A 21460-nucleotide genomic window follows, 5' to 3' on the forward strand; every position below is an offset into this window, starting at 1 on the left:
TCATGCAGGAGCACCTGGAACTACTTGCCCAGTGATCTACAGAAGGCTCTTGAACATCTCCAAAGAGGAGAGTCCACAGGCTTTTTGGGAAACCTGTGCAGTTAACAACATTTTATTTATGTGTGTTGTATTTAAAATATAGAGCTTTATCTTTGAGGTAGGCAATTAAACATCCATGGTTACCAGTGTGGAATAAGCAGACTCTTTAAATCTTAATTAGCATAACTCTAGTAGAGACCTGGAATGATTGAAATGAGCTGCACTCTAGAGCTATCATTTTGTTGAGTGTAAGGGAGCCTAGCAAGGCAACTTCAGATATTCTTGCTTCTAAGCCTCATTGCCTGTGTCTTCATACATAAATCAATAATGATAGGAGCCAGAGCTTTAAGCCATAACTTTGATGGTCAGATCATTCAAACAAGAAGCACTAAGCACTATGATTCTATGATGCACTGAAGTGCTCTAAATCTCACTTAGCAATAAATTCTAGTTGATGATAGAAAAGCAGCACTGTTGAGCTAGGAATGCCTATACTATGTTTAAACTGCAAGAAGAGTGAGAACTCTCAGGACAAGAGGAGAAAGGGAAATGGTTTCAAACTGAAAGAGGGTAGATTTAGACTAGATATTAGGACAAAATTCTTTACTGTGGGGGTGGTGAGACACTGGCACAGGTTGCCCAAGGAGGCTGTGGATGTTCCCTCCCTGGAAGCACGCAAGGTCAGGCTGGATGTGGCTCTGGGCAGCCTGGGCTGCTGGTTGGAGACCTGCACACAGCAGGGGTTGGAACTGGATGATCTTTGAAGTCCTTTTCAACTCAGGCCATTCTATGATTCCATGATGTGATTCTATAACAGCACATTGCTGGCTCATGTGGAGCTTGGTGCCCATCAGGACCCTCAGGACCTTTTCTACCAAGATGCTTTTCAGCTGGATGATCCCAAGCATAGAGGGAGTGATTCATGGTCTTGTTCTGCCCCAGGTGCAGGACTTTGCCCTTTTCTTTGCTGACCTTCTTGAGGTACTTGTCAGCCTGTTTCTCCAGCCATTTGATATCCCCCTGGATGACAGCCAGATCCTCGGGTGAATCAGTCACTCCTCTTAATTTTGTGCCATCAGCAATTTTTCTGAAGTTACATTCTGCTCCTTCATCTATATCATGAATGAAGTTGTTCAAGAAGCCTGGACACAGTGTTGATCCTCTATGTCCTACTGGCCCCAAACGAGACTTGGCACCACTGCCCACCACCCTACACGGCTGTTTTTTCAGCCATTTGAAACCTACCTCATTATCTCCCCAACCAGCCCTTTCTTTATCAGCTTCACGATGGACAACTTATGGCAAATGGTGTTGAAAGCTTTGCTTAAGTTCAAGAAGACTAGATAGTTCTCAAATGCCCTTTTGACTCAAAAGCTACAGCAGGGCTCTTTAATAAACAAGTTGGAAGGGACAAATTGGTGCCATGGAAGCGCTGGCTTGCCCAGTTCCTACTGGAAGTACTGCCCTGATTTGTTCTCAACACAGAGTTTCCATTTCAGGTGCAAAACTGTTCAGTTTTGAAGAGAACATTGGCAACAGTCTGATTTGACATGGAGAATTTATTGTTTTCCTGGGTTTTTCTAATTTTTATTAACACATATATTATTCCATAGAAAATTAAAAGAATTTCAATTTCTAGATGGCATGCAATCCTCTATGAGTCCTCTGTGTGACTGCACCAAAGTTCTGCAGTAGTGAACATCTTCACACTCATCTCACGCTGAACTGTTCAGTGACATTTCTATGTGTGTCTTTGCATACAGTCAGGGCAGTGGTGTGGGGACAAAATGTGCAATGGGCCATTTTCACTTGGGCAGCTGAGTGCAGCTGTGCTGGAGGAGGAAGGTGAAAGTCCCCGTGTGCGTACGTGACATGTGTGCAATACCCCATGAGCTCTGGACACAGAGTCAGCACAGTCTGGTCCCAGGCTCTTTTCTTGAGGGGAACATGCAGAATGGACTCATTCATCCTCACAGAGACCATCAATTTGCTTATTCAATGAGTGGCAGAAGGTCAGGACTGCAAACTTTTGGAATGGTGGGTGACACACCTCTTGCTATGAGTCAAGGTGTGCCTGGGCAAGAAATCACCTACTAGCTTCGGAAGTACCAGGCTTGCCTGGTGGGAATAGAGGTGAACTGAGATATTTCATCTGAGTGTCCCAGGAAAAGAAGGCAGCTGATAAAAGTCCCTAGGAACGTGACACTGCACAGACCTCATGAGTGACTGGGGCAATGACAAACCTAGTGGTGGCAGAGAGATCCAGGTCTGAGGGGGAAACTCCAGGAGGAGGCTGGAAGGTGAACCTCTGCAGAAGGCTGGTGAAGAAAAGGAAGAGCTCCATTTTGGCAAGAGTCTCACCAGCACAGATCCTCCGCCCTGCAAAGAAACGCAGAATGGTCTGTGAGAGTCAATGGGCGCTGTGCTTTTTTTCTTTTCTATTCCTTTTTTTTTGTTTTCCAGTTGTGAGGGGCTTTATGCTGTAGGGGAGTGAATTCAGAGTCTGAGTCCATGGGTGAAGCTGGCCTATTCAAGTTAGCAGATGTAGGTGGAGAGAAAAGGAGAGGTAACACCTGGGAAAAGTGTGGCATATCAGCTTCTGTGAGAAAGAGAGAATTGCAGATGCCCAGTTCAGAGCCCAAAGAGCAGAATAGAACATACCTGCTGAAAAAGGCATGAAAGCATCCTTCTTTACAAACTTCCCCTCCGAGTTGAGGAAATGCTCCGGGTAGAAGGAGCACGGTTTCTCCCACTGGGTTTTGTCTTGCAGGACAGAGTTGAGCAAGGGGATGACATAGGTTCCCTGCAAACCAAGGTAGAGCAGTTATTGCGCTAACAGTGGTGTTGCTGGGAGCGGTGGTGAATGCTGGACTGAAGAAATATAACATATTAACATATATTATCATGTTATCACATGAACAGGGTAGTAGAAGTAGCTGTGAGCACCTCACAGTGAGTGAGCATCCTTGGATGCAAGGCAGTCTGGAAAGAAAGAGGTGTCCCACTGGGGAGAGAGGGAAGGAAAGAAGTGCTGCTGGTGTCTTACCTTGGGAATGAAATAGCCTTTGATAGTGACATCCATGGTAGTCTCATGAGGCAAGTTCAACGGCAGGATATTAGCAAACCTCTGAATTTCGTGCACAACAGCATCTGTGTATGGCATTTTAGTTCGGTGCTCGGTTCTTGGGAGGTTTGATCCGATCACTTGATCTATCTCTTCCTGGACTTTTTCTGAAAAGAGCACATGGATCATACATGCATTGTTCAACTCTCTTTCCTCTGCTAGGAATACTGGGATAAGGAGAACTGGCTTTTTATTCAGCCCTGCTTTGTTTCAGGGCAAGGGGACCTGAGGAGAAGAAAGCCACTGAGCGCCCAGTTTCCACTTACTCTGAATTTCAGGGTATTTCATCATGAGCAGAAGGCCCCAGCGCAAAGTGGTGGCTGTGGTATCCATGCCAGCTGTAAACAGATTTCTCACGACCTCAGTTAAGTTTACATCATCAAAAAATTTATTATCCTTTCCATTCTCCTGGAAAAATAACACAATAATTTAATCATCTGGTTAAATATTCAAGAAGCACTGTTTTAATTTTGGGAAACAGGGGAAAAAGTTCATAGACAAATGTCAGGGAGGAATTAGAAGTGTGAAGGAAGAGGAAGTTATGAGGCAATGCCTTCAGAAGTCTGTATTAAACTGAGTCTTGAAATACTGAGTGCTTGGAGTGACTCTGCTGCCCAGAGGAACACACAGTCAAGTCATCAAGGTTAATTTCAGTGTTAACAAGAATACTTTGAAGTACAGGGAGCACTCACTGGGTTTATCCAAGTGAGGAAGACAAGCTTTCTGTCCCCTGGGCCATGCAGCAGAGCATATCAAAGAATGTATGCATTCATTGAAAGAGAAGCAAGGTGATGTGAGGAGGCTGCTGGCATTCCGTTACCTCTTGTTGTCTGACAAGAAAAGCATCAATGAAGCTCCTCTGGTCATTTCTGTCCAGGACTTTGAGATACTTTGTGAAAGTATCCTTGATAAAATTGTTGACTTCTTTTACATTCTCAGTAAATTTCTTTTGGGCCTTCAGGAAGAATCCAAGGATGGGGAAGGTATTGTACAGCTGTAAGATGCACAGATGCAGAAGAGGAGAAAGCAGGTACTAAGTAGATGTACCACTATTCAACAGTGCTTTTCAACAATACCCCGCACAGAAAATATTATATAGCCTTATAATCTTGTCACAGAGCACTCTTTACCCATCTCTTCCCCACCCAACTAAGTAAAATTGATAAAATTTACTCTCTCTACTATATAAATCACACTAGCTGATGGCCTAGAAATCCCATGTTTATGTGTATGTCTTGGATATAATTTCCTACCTCTCCACTCTTAGATTTCTCATCCCTCCCTCTCCAGCTTGGTTGGAGTTGGGTGTCTCAAGAGATGTTTACAATTTAAGAGACAGTTGCAGACATTTCCACAGTTTTGACACTGTTCTTTGTCTGGGAGATAGGAAATGAAGGGCAACTTCTATCACCTGGGAACACTTTCCTTTTTTCGTGTAGCATGCTCTTCAGTTGTTTCTTATGAAGTCAAGCTACACTCACCCAGACTAAGAGAAACCCGTATGTAGTACCACAGGTCTGTTTCCTGCCACTTCAGGATGCATTTGTCACATACAGATAGATGAATGTCAGTGATCGGGGATAGATGCAGTGTTATCACTCTGCGTTGTGCATGATTTTGAAGAGAAACATTCAACCAGATCAATTACCGACACTGATGGACTTCCAAAAAGCTTCATATTTTCATTCATCAGTGACACAAGCCTTTTGAATATGGGGTCTTCGTAGTCAAACCGCTTTCCAAGCAATACGGACACAATGACATTAGCAATAGCAGAATTCATCAGCTCAGTCATCTCAAGGGGCTTCCCTAGCAAAGGAAAAGATGATGCAAACAACACAATCAATGGTTATTGCCATCAATTAAAATGCAACAACAGCAGGTAGAGCCCCATTGAAGTCTGGGAAATGATAGGCACAGAGTTGGCTTCTAAGAAAGATGGAGGGAGATTTTGTAAAAGGGGATGTAGTGATAGGACAAGAAGTAGTGTTTTAACATGGTAACAGGGCACTGGACACAAAGAAGAGATTCTTCACAATGAGGATGATGAGGCAATGGAGCAGGATGCCTGGAGAAGTAGTGGGTGCCATCACTTGAGGAACTCGAGGCCAGGCTGGATGGAGGTTCTGAGCAACTTGATCTAGTGGAAGGTTTTCCTACATTTCCCAGGGAATCTGGACTAGATTGTCTGTAGAGGTTCCTTCCAAGCCAGGCCACTCTGTCAGTCTGTGATTCCATTCTAAGTGCTGCTGTTGGTAACTAACCTAGTGACAAATAGTCCTGGATGATGCTGGAGAAATGTATAAGGGAATCTTCTGTCTTCTACTGGAAGGCGCTTTCCAGACATATGCCTCTACGGGCAATCAATTTTTCAGTCTAGATATGTGCAACCCTGCAATTGCCTTCTACTTTTCTCCTGAGTCCATGTCAGTCCTTTATGGAGGTGCTGCACGAGGCATAATAAGGCCTTTTCCTCAACTGGACTGTTTTGAATTGAACTCTGTGTTTGTCTTCCAGTGCTTCAATAAAAGTTTTCATTTACACACCAGGCAATTGCCAGGTAGAGATACAAGGAGACAGACACAACTCATGTGTACTCATCACAGCACTGATATTGGAGAATGATGTACCTCTTCTTCCTTCATCCTTTGGTATTCCTGAAAATGCTTTCAGAGAAAAGTCAGGTACATGCTGTCAAATTAAGAATCTCCCTACCTTTCTGTGACTCAATTACGTCTGCCAGGTATCCGTACTCTTCTACAACATGATCTTCTATGGCCTTCTTTCCCATCCCAAAGTCTCGTAAGGTTGTAAGAGTAAATCTTCGCATCACTTTCCAGTTTTCTCCACGAGAAAATACAACTCCTGAAATGGAAAATTAAAACACATACACAACAATTCAAGCAAAGAGTCTTCATGCACTCTGTGATGGTTTCACACTGATGGACTGCTGAGGCTCAACAGGTTCATCATGCTTCACTATCACCTGCGCCTCTTGAAAAGGACGGGGACAGAAAATGTGAGAACAGCCCACTCACCTTTTCCTTTTCCTGTTTCTTCTATGATTGGTATTTTAGGCCTCCCAGCAAATGCATCTGCATGATTCACCAAAGCTTCCTTCACTGTGTCATATCCTGACAGCACCACCACTTTCCTCAGTCCCATCTGAACTGTGAAGACTGGGCCATACGTTTCAGAAAGCTAGTAGAATGAAAAGAAAGGGGAGGAACATGATGTTTGGCAAAGCAAAAAACACTTGTTATTCAGCAGGTTCAACGTTCTTCTTCCCACATGGCACTGGCTTTGCATCTGCTGTCCAAAATGTTGGGAATTCATGCTGCAAGTGTTGGAGCTTCTGTGATTTAAAAGAATCACAATAGGATCTGTAATGCTTAATTGGGTATTTGAATAAAAGATTTTCAGTGGGCCTAATAATGTCCACTACACTGATTCTGTCACTCATTGGAAATGCATAGCTAACCAAAATGAGATTGATTTCCAAGCTGGTAATACATCAAGGCACGGGAACTGCCAGAAACCCCTATGTTTGCTGTTCATGGCTTTGAGGAATAGTTCAGCGAGGAATGCCCAAATCCTAAAATATCTGTCTGCTATACACTATTATCCCAAGAGCCCTGAGTTTCCTGCTACAAGGTATGAAAGAATAAGCAGTGAGGTTTTTTTCCTAGTTTGCTCTGGGAAACCAGAAAGTTTTCTCCATCAAGAGAGAGGATCAAAAATTTGTTTGCCAGTTTTCCGATGACTGAGTCCAGCAAACAGCTTTCAGAAAGCTCTGGTCCCTTCCCTAACTGTTTCAGCAGTCCCTGGTGAAGTTTCTGTAATTATGAGAGATCCGGGATCCCTCTCTTCTTGTCACCCTTGCCTGAAGAGTGCTAACATTTCCTCTGTTCCACAGAATTAGCTCAGTTCCCTCGATAACGTGGTTGCAAGCCAATTGCTCTGCACTACACAGTATCACACAGTAGGGAGAGAAGCCACTGCAAAGAATAATACTGTTGTGTTTGCAATTTCCATACCTTGAGATCTCTGTATCCCTTTCAAGAAGTCAGTGACGGACTTGGAGTGAGAGCTCTAAGGGAAGGAGCAACAGAAGTTACCTGTAGCATTGTCTGGCCAAGTTTCTTTAGGTCCATCATGTGCAGATTTCCAATGATGGGTAAAGGCTGCGGTCCTGGGGGGAATTTCACTTGGCTCCTCCAGAAATGTTGTGTTTTCAAAATCAGCAGGAGAATTAGGATGAGCAGTAAGCCCACAGGAACAAGGCTGGCCCAATCCATTGCCTTTCAGCAAAAGCTGAACTGAAGAGATGATAATTCAAGCAAGCTTCTACCTGAAGCTCTTTCAAACAATAATGGCACTTCTGCACCAAGAGGTGTAGAAGTTGAGGGATGAGCTCCACTTCTCAGAAATGTTAGAAGTGACAACTCTCCTCAATTTTACCCTCATAAAATACCTACTGGGCAGTACCAAAATGCATTAATTTTATGCTCTCCTAGTTACTGTTTAATGACTTATGTGTCAGTGTTTTACATTGGTAGAGATGTCTGGGGGCATAAATTTAGCAAGGATAACATAAATTCTGTCTTGAACTTTGAGACTGAAACCAGTAGACCATACAGGAGGCACTGGAAACTATAGAAGCGTGTCTGCAAAAGAGATGCAAGGGTCATTCGTTTCATTTAAAAGCTCTGTTCTTAGGCATTGCTGTCTCATCATCTTCTTTATAACTCCCAAACTTTCCTCAGGCAACTTAACCCAAGGATCTCTACTTCTTATCATCATAAAATTATATTCACAACTTTTGATACATCTACTGGTTCTTGTTCTCCCTCCAATTTTGCCTCTTTGTCTCCAGTCTCATTCCACTTCCTTCACCCCTCTTCTTACCTATTTCTGTCCTTCCTCAGGTAGGTTAGACACCTAATTCCTTCTTGTCACTGCTGAGGTCAGTGAGCTCTGTTCTTGGAGGCCTTTACTCTGACACTATCTGATCTGCCTTTGTCCAGTTTAATGTCGATAGCCAAGGAAGAGATAAGACTGCCAAGTGAGGGACAAAACCTGCAGGACCTAGAATAGACAGAAATCTCTTAGTCTCAACATCCAGTTTTGGTGTGTGTTCTGTAGCTCAGTAAGTGGTGCATCCACTGCAGAAAAGCAAAGGTACTTGGGTTTCTAAGCTCAAGAGAGCCACAGCAAACTTTCTTTTAGAGGGAGGAGGAGGAAGAAATTCAGACTTGAGCTGTGTTACTTACTTTTGTCATCTGACAGTTTCAAGAAGAATAACAGAGAGAAGAGCCTGTAGGATTATGTCGGGGTTGAAAGCCATGCCTGGGGGATATGGTTACTGAAGAAAGATGGCTGAAGCACAGTCAGTGGCTCACTGTCCTGTTGTAGATCAGAGGCATGAGTTGTGCCAGTACTGGGACTGATGCTCCTCCATATCTTCATCAATGACATCAACAGTGAGATAGAGCGTACTTTCAGCACTTTGTGGATGATACCAAGCTGTGCGGTGCAGTCAGCACCCACAGAGGATGGGGTGCCATCCAGAGAGAGCTAGATAGGCTGAGCAGTGGGCCCAGGTGAACCTCGTGAGGTTCAACTGTACCAGGTGCAAGGATTACACCTGGGTCCCATCAACCTCCAGTACCGTACAAGCTTTGGGATGAATAGATAGAGAAAAGCCCTGCTGAAAGTGACCGGTGGGCGTTGGCAGTTAGAAGCTGGATATGAGCCAGCAATGTGCCCTTGCAGCCCAGAAAGCCAGCTGCATCCTGGGCTGCATCAAAACAAGCATGGCTCCCAGCAGGGCAAGGAGCTGATCTGCAGTGAAACACTTGTACGTGTTGCCCAGCGGTGTCGTGCATTCCCTGTACTTGGAGCCACCCCAGGTCAGGCTGCACGGCACTCTGAGCACCTGAAGGAGCTGTGTGTGTCCTTGTTCACGGCAGGGGAGTGGGACCAGATGGCCTTTCAGAATCCCCTCCCATTCCAATGTTGCTGTGATTACTTCTACCTGGCTGGGAGCATGGAAGAGGATCTAGAGCATGATCTAGGTTCATCTCTCACTGTTTGGCCCCGAGTCTGCTGCTGCCATTTGGAGTAAAGGCCAGGTCATTTTGTTTTCTTGGATGATGCCCCAGAAAATGTTTAAAGCCTATGTCCAACTGTGTGCTAATTGGTGTGTTTCTTCTGTACCTCCACAAAGCAGGTAAAAAGGTACTGTGAGCATCATTCCCTCCACACACAGATAAGATTTAATTATTAACAATTGATAATACTGACTCCTAGGTTATGAAAAGAAATGGTGATGCAGAGTTTTTTTTTACTTACAGATGGTCAAGGGTTAGACCGGTGCAGAATTTCAGAACAAGTACTGATCTGTTGATTTCACAACTTCCCATTGTATCCCAAGCATTCTATGACTAAAAGACAGATTGCTTGGTTTGTACTGGAGTTTAATTCATTATAGAAACACCAAGGTTGGAAAAGACCTTCAAGATCATCCAGTCCAACCACAAAAAGAAAAAGAAAAAAAACCAAAATCTTCCTTGGCACTTAACAACGTTTTATTTACATGTACTGTGTCTAAGATATAGAGCTTTATCTTTGAGGTAGGCAATTAAACATCCTTGGTTACCAGTGTGGAATAAGCAGACTCTTTAGATTTTAATTAGCATAATCCTAATATAGACTGTACAATCCCAAAACACACAATTAGCAAAGTGGCATGCTTAGGCTGGTATTGTACAGGTTGTATAACTGGAAAGATTATCGCAGTGGAACGAGACAACCGAAAATAACAGCAATGCTCACCCTTGCCCTAGGCATGCAGTAAAAACTCCAAAGGGAGCAACCTCCAGAAAAAGATCCTTCCCCTCTGGCAGTCAGCCCTTAAATGGGGTCTAGGAGAGGTGCAGCCAGGCTCCACCCCTTCCAGTCACACAGGTGAATTGCCTTCCCGTGTGCTCCTGCAGCGACTCAGTGCTTGCCTCGGGTGATCAATCAGTGGTTCAGGCCATGATTCCACAGCTCCCATACACTCCATCCCTTCACAGCATAAACCAGTGATCAATTAAATAGAGGCTGAGTCTTCCCTAACACAGAGATCCCACACATCGCAACGCCTATGCAATTCCCGTCGTGATGTACATTGGCATAAATTAAGATAGCGATGATCAGTGTATGGTGGATGTTCATGCTCTTTCATGGGTCAATTCTCAGTGGTGTTACTGGAGGCATGTAGTCATGCAGTGCAGGTCCATCCTGTGCTCCACCAGTCCCATCACCGGGTGTTGTGCGCGATCTCACAGCAACACTGGAATGCTTTGATTGCATTTCGATCCTTCCAGCCTTCCTAGAGGCTCAAAGACTCACAGAGAGTAATACAGATGTTTTGGAGGCACCAGGATGGGAAAGTACCTCCAGGGCAAGACACAGGCTGTATTTCTATCCTGGGTCAACGCTTTGGCTTGTACTGGGGCCATCTGTACCACGCCTTCTGGCCAGATGTCTGCAGCTGTGCAACTATGTCAGGCACCAAAGGGGGTGTCCTGATCTGCCGTGGGGACATGATGGGGGTCCCTTTAGCAATGAAGAATGGAGTGTTGACGACAATATCAGCAGGCCACGTACCAATTACTAGAGAGACTACTGAGCCTCCCACCGCCAGCAATCTCCCCCAAGTTGCAAGCAGGATGCACCACTTGGGTCCTACCTGCAACTTCCAAGGCCATTTCATTCTATGGGTACCTGGTTCTAAATTCTCAGGGTCAGGGAGCAGAAGATTATTTTCACTGCCAATCTGGGGTGTTGCCTAATTATCAGTGCCCGTAATTTGGATCCTAAGTGGGGAGACCTACATTGTCTGCAGCATTTTCAGGGCACTGGGTCTGCCGTCTCTAGGTCTTTCATTCAGGTCCCACAGGGTTTCATACAGTCTTTTGGACCATGCCTGCAGGGCCTGGGAGTCTGTCTTCAGGTCAGCCTTTAGAATACCACTTAACGTTCAGTAAGGCCTGCCCCCGTTGGATTATATGGCTGGTGGAATCACCATTCAATGTTGTTTTCTTCTGCCCAGTGCTGTATCGTTGCACCAGTAAAAGGAGTTCCTTGGTCGCTCTCGATGACTTGAGGTGTCCTGTAGGCAGACATCAGTTTAGTGAGTGCCTTGATGGTACATGCCTGGTTTGCTCTCAGTGCTGGATAGGCCTGCAGTAGCCCACTTGTGGTCAGGGCATATCTCACTCCCTCAGACTGAGAGAGGGACCCAGTGTAATCAACCTGCTATTGCTGGGAAGGATTCTGTCTTCACCAGGTCCACCAGGGGGAGGTCGTGCTTCACCAATCTGGTAGCCTTCTATGATGTTGTCTCTGGCTGGATGGATGGGGGGAGAGCAGTGGATGTAGTCTACCTTGATTTCAGCAAGGCATTTGATACTGTTCCCCACGACATCCTTATAACAAAGCTGAGGAAGTGTGGGATAGTCGAGTGGACAGTGAGGTGGGTTGAGAACTGGCTGACTGGCAGAGTGCAGAGGGTCGTCGTTGGTGGTGCAGAGTCCGGTTGGAGGCCTGTAACCAGTGGTGTCCCCCAGGAGTCTGTGCTGGGTCCGGTCTTGTTCAACATCTTCATCAATGACCTTGATGAGGGGATGGTGGCCACCCTCAGCAAGTTTGCTGATGATACAAAGTTGGGAGGATTGGCTGACACGCCTGAAGGCCGTGCTGCCATTCAGCAAGACCTGGACAGGCTGGAGAGCTGGGCAGAAAAAAACCGGATGAGGTTTAACAAAAGCAAGTGTAGAGTCTTGCATCTGGGGAGGAATAATGGCATGCACCAGTACAGGTTGGGGGATGACCTGCTGGAGGGGAGCTCTGCGGAAAGGGACCTGGGTGTCCTGGTGGACGACAGGTTGGCCATGAGCCAGCAGTGTGCCCTTGTGGCCAAGAGGGCCAATGGCTTACTGGGGTGCATTAAAAAGAGCATGGCCAGCAGGTCAAGGGAGGTGATCCTCCCCCTCTGCTCTGCCCTGGTAAGGCCTCATCTGGAGCACTGCGTCCCGTTCTGGGCTCCCCAGTACAAAAAAGACAGGGACCTCTTGGAAAGAGTCCACCACAAAGATGGTGAAGGGCCTGGAGCATCTCTTCTATGGAGAAAGGCTGAGTGATCTGGGTCTGTTCAGCCTTGACAAAAGAAGACTGAGAGGGGACCTGATTCAGGTCTATAAGTATCTACGGTGTGGGGGGCAGAATGGCGAGGCCGGACTCTTTTCAGTGGTGAGTGGAGACAGGACGAGGGGAAACGGCTGGAAACTGCAGCATAGGAAGTTCTGCACAAATGTGTGGAAGAACTTCTTTACAGTGAGGGTGACGGAGCACTGGAACAGGCTGCCCAGGGAGGTGGTGGAGTCTCCTTCTCTGGAGATGTTCAAGACCTGCCTGGATGCCGACCTGTGCTACCTGGTGTAGGGAACCTGCTTTGGCAGGGGGGTTGGACTCGATGATCTCTGGAGGTCCCTTCCAACCCCTACAATTCTGTGATGCTGTGATTCTGTGAAAAAAAGAAGGGCTGTTGTCATAGGGGACTTCCTTCTGAGGGCCCAATATGCTGCTGAGATCTGTCCCACAGGGAGGTAGGTGTGTTGCCTGCCTGGTGCCTGGACGAGAGATGTTGCCAGCAACATCCCTCGCCTGGTTAAGCCCTCTGATTATTATCCATTACTGGTTTTCCACATTGGAAATGAAGAGGTAGGCAAAAGAAGTTCTCGGGTGATCAAAAGGGACTTCAGGGCTCTGGGAAGTCTTCTGAAGGGATCAGGAGTGCAAGCTGTGTTCACCTCTGTCCTTGCAGTTGGTGACTGGGATCCACACAAAAGGAGGAGGGTGGACACGCTGAATGAACGGCTTTGCAAATGGTGTTGTGCTCAGGGCTTTGGTTACTATGGCTTGGGATGCAGCCTTGAGAAAGGAGGAATGCTGACAGCAGATGGGAACCGACTGACTAGAAGGGCCATAATATTCTTGGGAACAAGGTGGGAAGGCTGGTTACAAGGGCTTTAAACTAGACATGATGATGGAAGGGGGTGTACTAGGCGACAGAGAAGCACGTGGGAACAGTTACCTTGGGAGGTGGTAAGGGAAAGCCCCAGACTTGTCCTGGAGGTACTAGGGAGGGCTCCTCTAAGAAGGCAACACCTGCTGGGATAGCGGCGTGGCAGGGGGCAGACAATCCAGGAGATTCCTGGAGTCTGTTGAGGACAACTTCCTGGTCCAGGTAGCAGATGGACCAAGCCAAGGTGAAGCCTTACTGGAGCTGGTGCTCACTAATGCAGAGGAGAGCATTAGAGAGGTTAAGATTGGAGGCAGCCTGGGCTGTAGTGACCCAGTGTAGTGAGTTGGTGATCCTGAAGAATGCGGGCCTGGCAAAAAGCAGAGCTAGGACCCTGTGCTTTAGGAGAGCAAACTTCCAGCTGCTCGAGGAACTGCTGAGTGGGATCCCCTGGGAAACTGTCCTTAAGGGCATGGGCACAGAACAAAGCTGGCAGCTCTTTAAGGACACCCTTCTGAGGCTGCAACGGCTCTCCATCCTCCAGCAGAAGAAGTCGAGCAGGGGAGGCAGGCGTTCGTCATGGCTGTGCAAGGATCTGCAGCTTAAACTGAGAGAAAAGAGGGAATTGTAGAGAAAGTGGAAGCAGGGTTGTGTATCCTGGGAGGAATACAGGGCTGTTGTCTGTGTGTGTAGAGATAGGACTAGGAAAGCCAAGGTGCAATGGAGCTGAACTTGGCGAGGGATGTGAAAGATAACAAGAAGGGGTTCTACAGGTACATAGACAGGAGGAGACAGGCCAAGGAGAGCGTTCCCCCTCTGATGAAAGGTAACGTGAAGCTGGCTTCCTCAGACATAGAAGAAGTTGAGGTACTCTATGAGGCACGTATGAGGTAAAGCGGAGATTCGGGAGCATGGCTTCACCAAGGGCAGATCGTGCCTGACCAGTCTGGTGGCTTTCTACGATGGATTGATGGCTTTGGTGGATGGGGGAAAGGCAGCGATGTCATCTAGCTGGACTTCTGCAAGGCCTTTGACACGGTCCCTCACCACATCCTTCTCTCTAGATTGGAGAGGTGTGGATTTGAAGGATGGACTGTGTGATGGGTTAGGAATTGGCTGGCTGGACGCAGCCAAAGGATTGTGACTAATGGTTCTGTATCAGGGTGGAGGCCGGAGACAGGCAGTCCCTCTGGGGTCAGTGTTGGGACCGGTGCCCTTCAGCATCTTCATCAGTGACAGACAATGGCATCGAGTGCAACCTCAGCAAATTTGCAGATGACACCAAGCTGAGCGGTGCAGTCGATACACTGGAAGAAAGGGAAGCCATGCAGAGGGACCTGGACAAGCTGGAGAAGAGCACCCATGAAAACCTAATGAGGTTTCACTAAGGCCAAGTGCAGGGTGCTGCACTGGAGTTGGGGCAACCCCAGGTATATAAAAACTGGGGGGAGAACTCCTTAAGAGCAGCCCTGCGGAGAAGGACTTGGGGTCCTGATGGACGAGGAGCTGGACATGAGCCAGCTGTGATTCTGTATGAGCCAGATGTGATTCTATAACAGCACTTCACTGGCTCATGTGGAGTTTGGTGTCCACCAGGACACTCAGGACCTTTTCTGTCAAGCTGCTTTTCAGCTGGATGATTCCCAGCATAGAGGGAGCAATTAGAACCATAGAATCACAATCACAGAACCGAAAGGTTGGAAATGACCTGCAAAATCTCCTGGTCCAACTGGTGCCATGGAAGCACTGGCTTGCCCAGTTCCTACTGGAAGTACTGCCCTGATTTGTTCTCAACACAGAGTTTCCATTTCAGGTGCAAAACTGTTCAGTTTTGAAGAGAACATTGGCAACAGTCTGATTTGACACGGAGAATTTATTGTTTTCCTGGGTTTTTCTAATTTTTATTAGCACATATATTATTCCATAGAAAATTAAAAGAATTTCAATTTCTAGATGGCATGCAATCCTCTATGAGTCCTCTGTGTGACTGCACCAAAGTTCTGCAATAGTGAACATCTTCACACTCATCTCACGCTGAACTGTTCAGTGACATTTCTATGTGTGTTTTGCATACAGTCAGGGCAGTGGTGTGGGGACAAAATGTGCAATGGGCCATTTTCACTTGGGCAGCTGAGTGCAGCTGTGCTGGAGGAGGAAGGTGAAAGTCCCCGTGTGCGTACGTGACATGTGTGCAATACCCCATGAGCTCTGGACACAGAGTCAGCACAGTCTGGTCCCAGGCTCTTTTCTTGAGGGGAACATGCAGAATGGACTCATTCATCCTCACAGAGACCATCAATTTGCTTATTCAATGAGTGGCAGAAGGTCAGGACTGCAAACTTTTGGAATGGTGGGTGACACACCTCTTGCTATGAGTCAAGGTGTGCCTGGGCAAGAAATCACCTACTAGCTTCAGAAGTACCAGGCTTGCCTGGTGGGAATAGAGGTGAACTGAGATATTTCATCTGAGTGTCCCAGGAAAAGAAGGCAGCTGATAAAAGTCCCTAGGAACGTGACACTGCACAGACCTCATGAGTAACTGGGGCAACGACAAACCTAGTGGTGGCAGAGAGATCCAGGTCTGAGGGGGAAACTCCAGGAGGAGGCTGGAAGGTGAACCTCTGCAGAAGGCTGGTGAAGAAAAGGAAGAGCTCCATTTTGGCAAGAGTCTCACCAGCACAGATCCTCCGCCCTGCAAAGAAATGCAGAATGGTCTGTGAGAGTCAATGGGAGCTGTGCTCCTTTCCTTTCCTTTTTCTTTGTTTTCCAGTTGCGAGGGGCTTTATGTCTTAGGGGAGTGAATTCAGAGTCTGAGTCCATGGGTAAAGCTGGCCTATTCAAGTTAGCAGATGTAGGTGGAGAGAGAAGGAGGGGTAACACCTGGGAAAAGTGTGGCATATCAGCTTCTGTGAGAAAGAGAGAATTGCAGATGCCCAGTTCAGAGCCCAAAGAGCAGAATAGAACATACCTGCTGAAAAAGGCATGAAAGCATCCTTCTTTACAAACTTCCCCTCTGAGTTGAGGAAATGCTCCGGGTAGAAGGAGCACGGTTTCTCCCACTGGGTTTTGTCTTGCAGGACAGAGTTGAGCAAGGGGATGACATAGGTTCCCTGCAAACCAAGGTAGAGCAGTTATTGCGCTAACAGTGGTGTTGCTGGGAGCGGTGGTGAATGCTGGACTGAAGAAATATAACATATTAACATATATTATCATGTTATCACATGAACAGGGTAGTAGAAGTAGCTGTGAGCACCTCACAGTGAGTGAGCATCCTTGGATGCAAGGCAGTCTGGAAAGAAAGAGGTGTCCCACTGGGGAGAGAGGGAAGGAAAGAAGTGCTGCTGGTGTCTTACCTTGGGAATGAAATAGCCTTTGATAGCGACATCCATGGTAGTCTCATGAGGCAAGTTCAACGGCAGGATATTAGCAAACCTCTGAATTTCATGCACAACAGCATCTGTGTATGGCATTTTAGTTCGGTGCTCGGTTCTTGGGAGGTTTGATCCGATCACTTGATCTATCTCTGCCTGGACTTTTTCTGAAAAGAGCACATGGATCATACATGCATTGTTCAACTCTCTCTTTCCTCTGCTAGGAATACTGGGATAAGGAGAACTGGCTTTTTATTCAGCCCTGCTTTGGTTCAGGGCAAGGGGACCTGAGGAGAAGAAAGCCACTGAGCGCCCAGTTTCCACTTACTCTGAATTTCAGGATATTTCATCATGAGCAGAAGGCCCCAGCGCAAAGTGGTGGCTGTGGTATCCATGCCAGCTATGAACAGATTTCTCACGACCTCAGTTAAGTTTACATCATCAAAAAATGTATTGTCCTTTCCATTCTCCTGGAAAAATAACACAATAATTCAAACAGCCGGTTAAATAGTCAAGAAGCACTGTTTTAATTTTGGAAAACAGGGGAAAAAGTTCATAGACAAATGTCAGGGAGGAATTAAAAGTGTGAAGGAAGAGGAAGTTTTGAGGCAATGCCTTCAGAAGTCTGTATTAAACTGAGTCTTGAAATACCGAGTGCTTGGAGTGACTCTGCTGCCCAGAGGAACACACAGTCAAGTCAGCAAGGCTTATTTCAGTGTTAACAAGAATACTTTGAAGTACAGGGAGCACTCGCTGGGTTTATCCAAGTGATGAAGTCAAGCTTTCTGTCCCCTGGGCCATGGAGCAGAGCATATAAAGAATGCATGCATCCATTGAATGAACAATCAATGAACATACAGATGGTATAGTACATCCAGGAGTTTGTCTGATGTAATTAGGATAATAGAGTAAGGAAACGAAAACACACACCCAATCCTGGGCTTGCATAAAAAACTCCAGTGGAGTGTGTCTCCAGAAGAGACGCTCCTCCTGGCAGTGAGTTCTTAAATGGGTCTAGGAGGGGTAGAGCCAGGCTCCTCCCCTTCCTGCAGCAGAGGTGAATTGACTTCACCTGTGCTCCCATGGATGACTTCGTGCTTGCCTCAGGTGATCAATCAGAGGTTAAGGCTGTGATTGAGCAGCCCCATACAATTGAAAGGGAAGCAAGGTGAAATGAGGAGGCTGCTGGCATTCCATTACCTCTTGTTGTCTGACAAGAAAAGCATCAATGAAGCTCCTCTGGTCATTTCTGTCCAGGACTTTGAGATACTTTGTGAAAGTGTTCTTGATGAAATTGTTGACTTCTTTTACATTCTCAGTAAATTTTTTTGGGGCCTTCAGGAAGAATCCAAGGATGGGGAAGGTATTGTACAGCTGTAAGATGCACAGATGCAGAAGAGGAGAAAGCAGGTACTAAGTAGATGTACCACTATTCAACAGTGCTTTTCAACAATACCCCGCACAGAAAATATTATATAGCCTTATAATCTTGTCACAAAGCACTCTTTACCCATCTCTTCCCCACCCAACTAAGTAAAATTGATAAAATTTACTCTCTCTACTATATAAATCACACTAGCTGATGGCCTAGAAATCCCATGTTTATGTGTATGTCTTGGATATAATTTCCTACCTCTCCACTCTTAGATTTCTCATCCCTCCCTCTCCAGCTTGGTTGGAGTTGGGTGTCTCAAGAGATGTTTACAATTTAAGAGACAGTTGCAGACATTTCCACAGTTTTGACACTATTCTTTGTCTGGGAGATAGGAAATGAAGGGCAACTTCTATCACCTGGGAACACTTTCCTTTTTTTCGTGTAGCATGCTCTTCAGTTGTTTTTTATGAAGTCAAGCTACACTCGCCCAGACTAAGAGAAACCCGTATGTAGTACCAAAGGTCTGTTTCCTGCCACTTCAGGATGCATTTGTCACATACAGATAGATGAATGTCAGTGATCGGGGGTAGATGCAGTGTTATCACTCTGTGTTGTGCATGATTTTGAAGAGAAACATTCAACCAGATCAATTACCGACACTGATGGACTTCCCAAAAGCTTGACATTTTCATTCATCAGTGACACAAGCCTTTTGAATATGGGGTCTTCGTAGTCAAACCGCTTTCCAAGCAATACGGACACAATGACATTAGCAATAGCAGAATTCATCAGCTCAGTCATCTCAAGGGGCTTCCCTAGCAAAGGAAAAGATGATGCAAACAACACAATCAATGGTTATTGCCATCAATTAAATTGCAACAATAGCGTGTAGAGCCCCATTGAAGTCTGGGAAATGATAGGCACAGAGTTGGCTTGTAAGAAAGATGAAGGGAGATTTTGTAAAAGGGGATGTAGTGATAGGACAAGAAGTAGTGTTTTAACATGGTAACAGGGTACTGGACACAAAGAAGAGATTTTTCACAATGAGGATGATGAGGCAATGGAGCAGGATGCCTGGAGAAGTAGTGGGTGCCATCACTGGAGGAACTCGAGGCCAGGCTGGATGGAGGTTCTGAGCAACCTGATCTAGTGGAAGGTTTTCCTACATTTCCCAGCGAATCTGGACAAGATTGTCTGTAGAGGTTCCTTCCAAGCCAGGCCAATCTATCAGTCTGTGATTCCATTCTAAGTGCTGCTGTTGGTAACTAACCTAGTGACAAATAGTCCTGGATGACGCTGGAGAAATGTATAAAGGAATCTTCTGTCTTCTACTGGAAGGCGTTTTGCAGAAATATGCCTCGACGGGCAATCAATTTTTCAGTCTAGATATGCACAACCCTGCAATTGCCTTCTACTTTTCTCCTGAGTCCATGTCAGTCCTTTATGGAGGTGCTGCACGAGGCATAATAAGGCCTTTTCCTCAACTGGACTGTTTTGAATTGAACTCTGTGTTTGTCTTCCAGTGCTTCAATAAAAGTTTTCATTTACACACCAGGCAATTGCCAGGTAGAGATACAAGGAGACAGACACAACTCATGTGTACTCATCACAGCATTGATATTGGAGAATGATGTACCTCTTCTTCCTTCATCCTTTGGTATTCCTGAAAATGCTTTCAGAGAAAAGTCAGGTACATGCTGTCAAATTAAGAATCTCCCTACCTTTCTGTGACTCAATTACGTCTGCCAGGTATCCGTACTCTTCTACAACATGATCTTCTATGGCCTTCTTTCCCATCCCAAAGTCTCGTAAGGTTGTAAGAGTAAATCTTCGCATCACTTTCCAGTTTTCTCCACGAGAAAATACAACTCCTGAAATGGAAAATTAAAACACATACACAACAGTTTAAGCAAAGAGTCTTCATGCATTCTGTGAAGGTTTCACACTGATGGACTGCTGAGGTTCATCAGGTTCATCATGCTTCTCTTTCACCTGCGCCTCTTGAAAAGGACGGGGACAGAAAATGTGAGAACAGCCCACTCACCTTTTCCTTTTGCTGTTTCTTCTATGATTTGTATTTTAGGCCTCCCAACAAATGCATCTGCATGATTCACCAAAGCTTCCTTCACTGTGTCATATCCTGACAGCACCACCACTTTCCTCAGTCCCATCTGAACTGTGAAGACTGGGCCATATGTTTCAGAAAGCTAGTAGAATGAAAAGAAAGGGGAGGAACATGATGTTTGGCAAAGCAAAAAACACTTGTTATTCAGCAGGTTCAACGTTCTTCTTCCCACATGGCACTGGCTTTGCATCTGCTGTCCAAAATGTTGGGAATTCATGCTGCAAGTGTTGGAGCTTCTGTGATTTTAAAGAATCACAATAGGATCTGTAATGCTTAATTGGGTATTTGAATAAAAGATTTTCAGTGGGCCTAATAATGTCCACTACACTGATTCTGTCACTCATTGGAAATGCATAGCTAACCAAAATGAGATTGATTTCCAAGCTGGTAATACATCAAGGCACGGGAACTGCCAGAAACCCCTATGTTTGCTGTTCATGGCTTTGAGGAATAGTTCAGCAAGGAATGCCCAAATCCTAAAATATCTGACTGCTATACACTATTATCCCAAGAGCCCTGAGTTTCCTGCTACAAGGTATGAAAGAATAAGCAGTGAGGTTTTTTTCCTAGTTTGCTCTGGGAAACCAGAAAGTTTTCTCCATCAAGAGAGAGGATCAAAAATTTGTTTGCCAGTTTCCTGGTGCCTGAGTCCAGCAAACAGCTTTCAGAAAGCTCTGGTCCCTTCCCTAACTGTTTCAGCAGTCCCTGGTGAAGTTTCTGTAATTGTGGGAGATCCGGGATCCCTCTCTTCTTGTCACCCTTGCCTGAAGAGTGCTAACATTTCCTCTGTTCCACAGAATTAGCTCAGTTCCCTCGATAACGTGGTTGCAAGCCAATTGCTCTGCACTACACAGTATCACATAGTAGGAAAAGAAGCCACTGCAAAGAATAATACAGTTGTGTTTGCAATTTCCATGCCTTGAGATCTCTGTATCCCTTTCAAGAAGTCAGTGACGGACTTGGAGTGAGAGCTCTAAGGAAAGGAGCAACAGAAGTTACCTGTAGCATTGTCTGGCCAAGTTTCTTTAGGTCCATCATGTGCAGATTTCCAATGATGGGTAAAGGCTGCGGTCCTGGGGGGAATTTCACTTGGCTCCTCCAGAAATGTTGTGTTTTCAAAATCAGCAGGAGAATTAGGATGAGCAGTAAGCCCACAGGAACAAGGCTGGCCCAATCCATTGCCTTTCAGCAAAAGCTGAACTGAAGAGATGATAATTCAAGCAAGCTTCTACCTGAAGCTCTTTCAAGCAATAATGGCACTTCTGCACCAAGAGGTGTAGAAGTTGAGGGATGAGCTCCACTTCTCAGAAATGTTGGAAGTGACAACTCTCCTCAATTTTACCCTCATAAAATA

General features: G+C 45.8%; 1 protein-coding gene across 4 annotated transcripts; it reads right to left on the reverse strand.

Moving 5' to 3' along the window:
• Positions 1-1580: 1580 nt before the first annotated feature.
• On the reverse strand, positions 1581-21456 carry LOC125688830 (cytochrome P450 2K6-like). Of its 4 annotated transcripts, XR_007374914.1 has the most exons (10): positions 21106-21451; positions 20026-20188; positions 19703-19852; positions 18636-18796; positions 17807-17980; positions 16935-17076; positions 16589-16773; positions 16204-16345; positions 15358-15927; positions 1581-1847 (listed from the first exon to the last, which is right to left on the reverse strand). XR_007374914.1 is itself a non-coding variant. In XM_048935341.1 (9 exons), the coding sequence occupies exons 1-9, from the start codon at positions 21283-21285 to the stop codon at positions 2231-2233; spliced, it is 1485 nt and encodes a 494-aa protein (XP_048791298.1). In that variant the 5' UTR covers positions 21286-21456; the 3' UTR covers positions 1581-2230. The 4 variants fall into 4 exon arrangements, 3 of the variants coding, with proteins under 3 accessions (XP_048791298.1, XP_048791296.1, XP_048791297.1); XM_048935341.1 differs by lacking the exons at positions 15358-15927; positions 16204-16345; positions 16589-16773; ... (3 more) ...; positions 19703-19852; positions 20026-20188 and adding exons at positions 2701-2842; positions 3086-3270; positions 3430-3571; ... (2 more) ...; positions 5879-6028; positions 6202-6364 and having other exon boundaries at positions 1581-2418; positions 21106-21456; XM_048935339.1 differs by lacking the exons at positions 15358-15927; positions 16204-16345; positions 16589-16773; ... (4 more) ...; positions 20026-20188; positions 21106-21451 and adding exons at positions 2701-2842; positions 3086-3270; positions 3430-3571; ... (3 more) ...; positions 6202-6364; positions 7282-7636 and having other exon boundaries at positions 1581-2418.
• Positions 21457-21460: the final 4 nt, after the last annotated feature.

The sequence above is a fragment of the Lagopus muta genome, chromosome 2, assembly GCF_023343835.1.
Source record: "Lagopus muta isolate bLagMut1 chromosome 2, bLagMut1 primary, whole genome shotgun sequence".
Lineage (NCBI taxonomy): Eukaryota > Metazoa > Chordata > Aves > Galliformes > Phasianidae > Lagopus > Lagopus muta.

What these genes read in the sequence shown, in the direction of transcription:
- LOC125688830 (XM_048935341.1), bottom strand. Translation starts at nt 21,285, where the DNA reads ATGGATTGGGCCAGCCTTGTTCCTGTGGGCTTACTGCTCATCCTAATT. An exon ending in AGAAACAGGAAAAGGAAAAG is followed by an intron (nt 6,029 to 6,201) that starts GTGAGTGGGCTG and finishes TTTCCATTTCAG; the next exon opens with GAGTTGTATTTTCTCGTGGA. An exon ending in GAAATACCCTGAAATTCAGA is followed by an intron (nt 3,271 to 3,429) that starts GTAAGTGGAAAC and finishes TGCTCTTTTCAG; the next exon opens with AAAAAGTCCAGGAAGAGATA.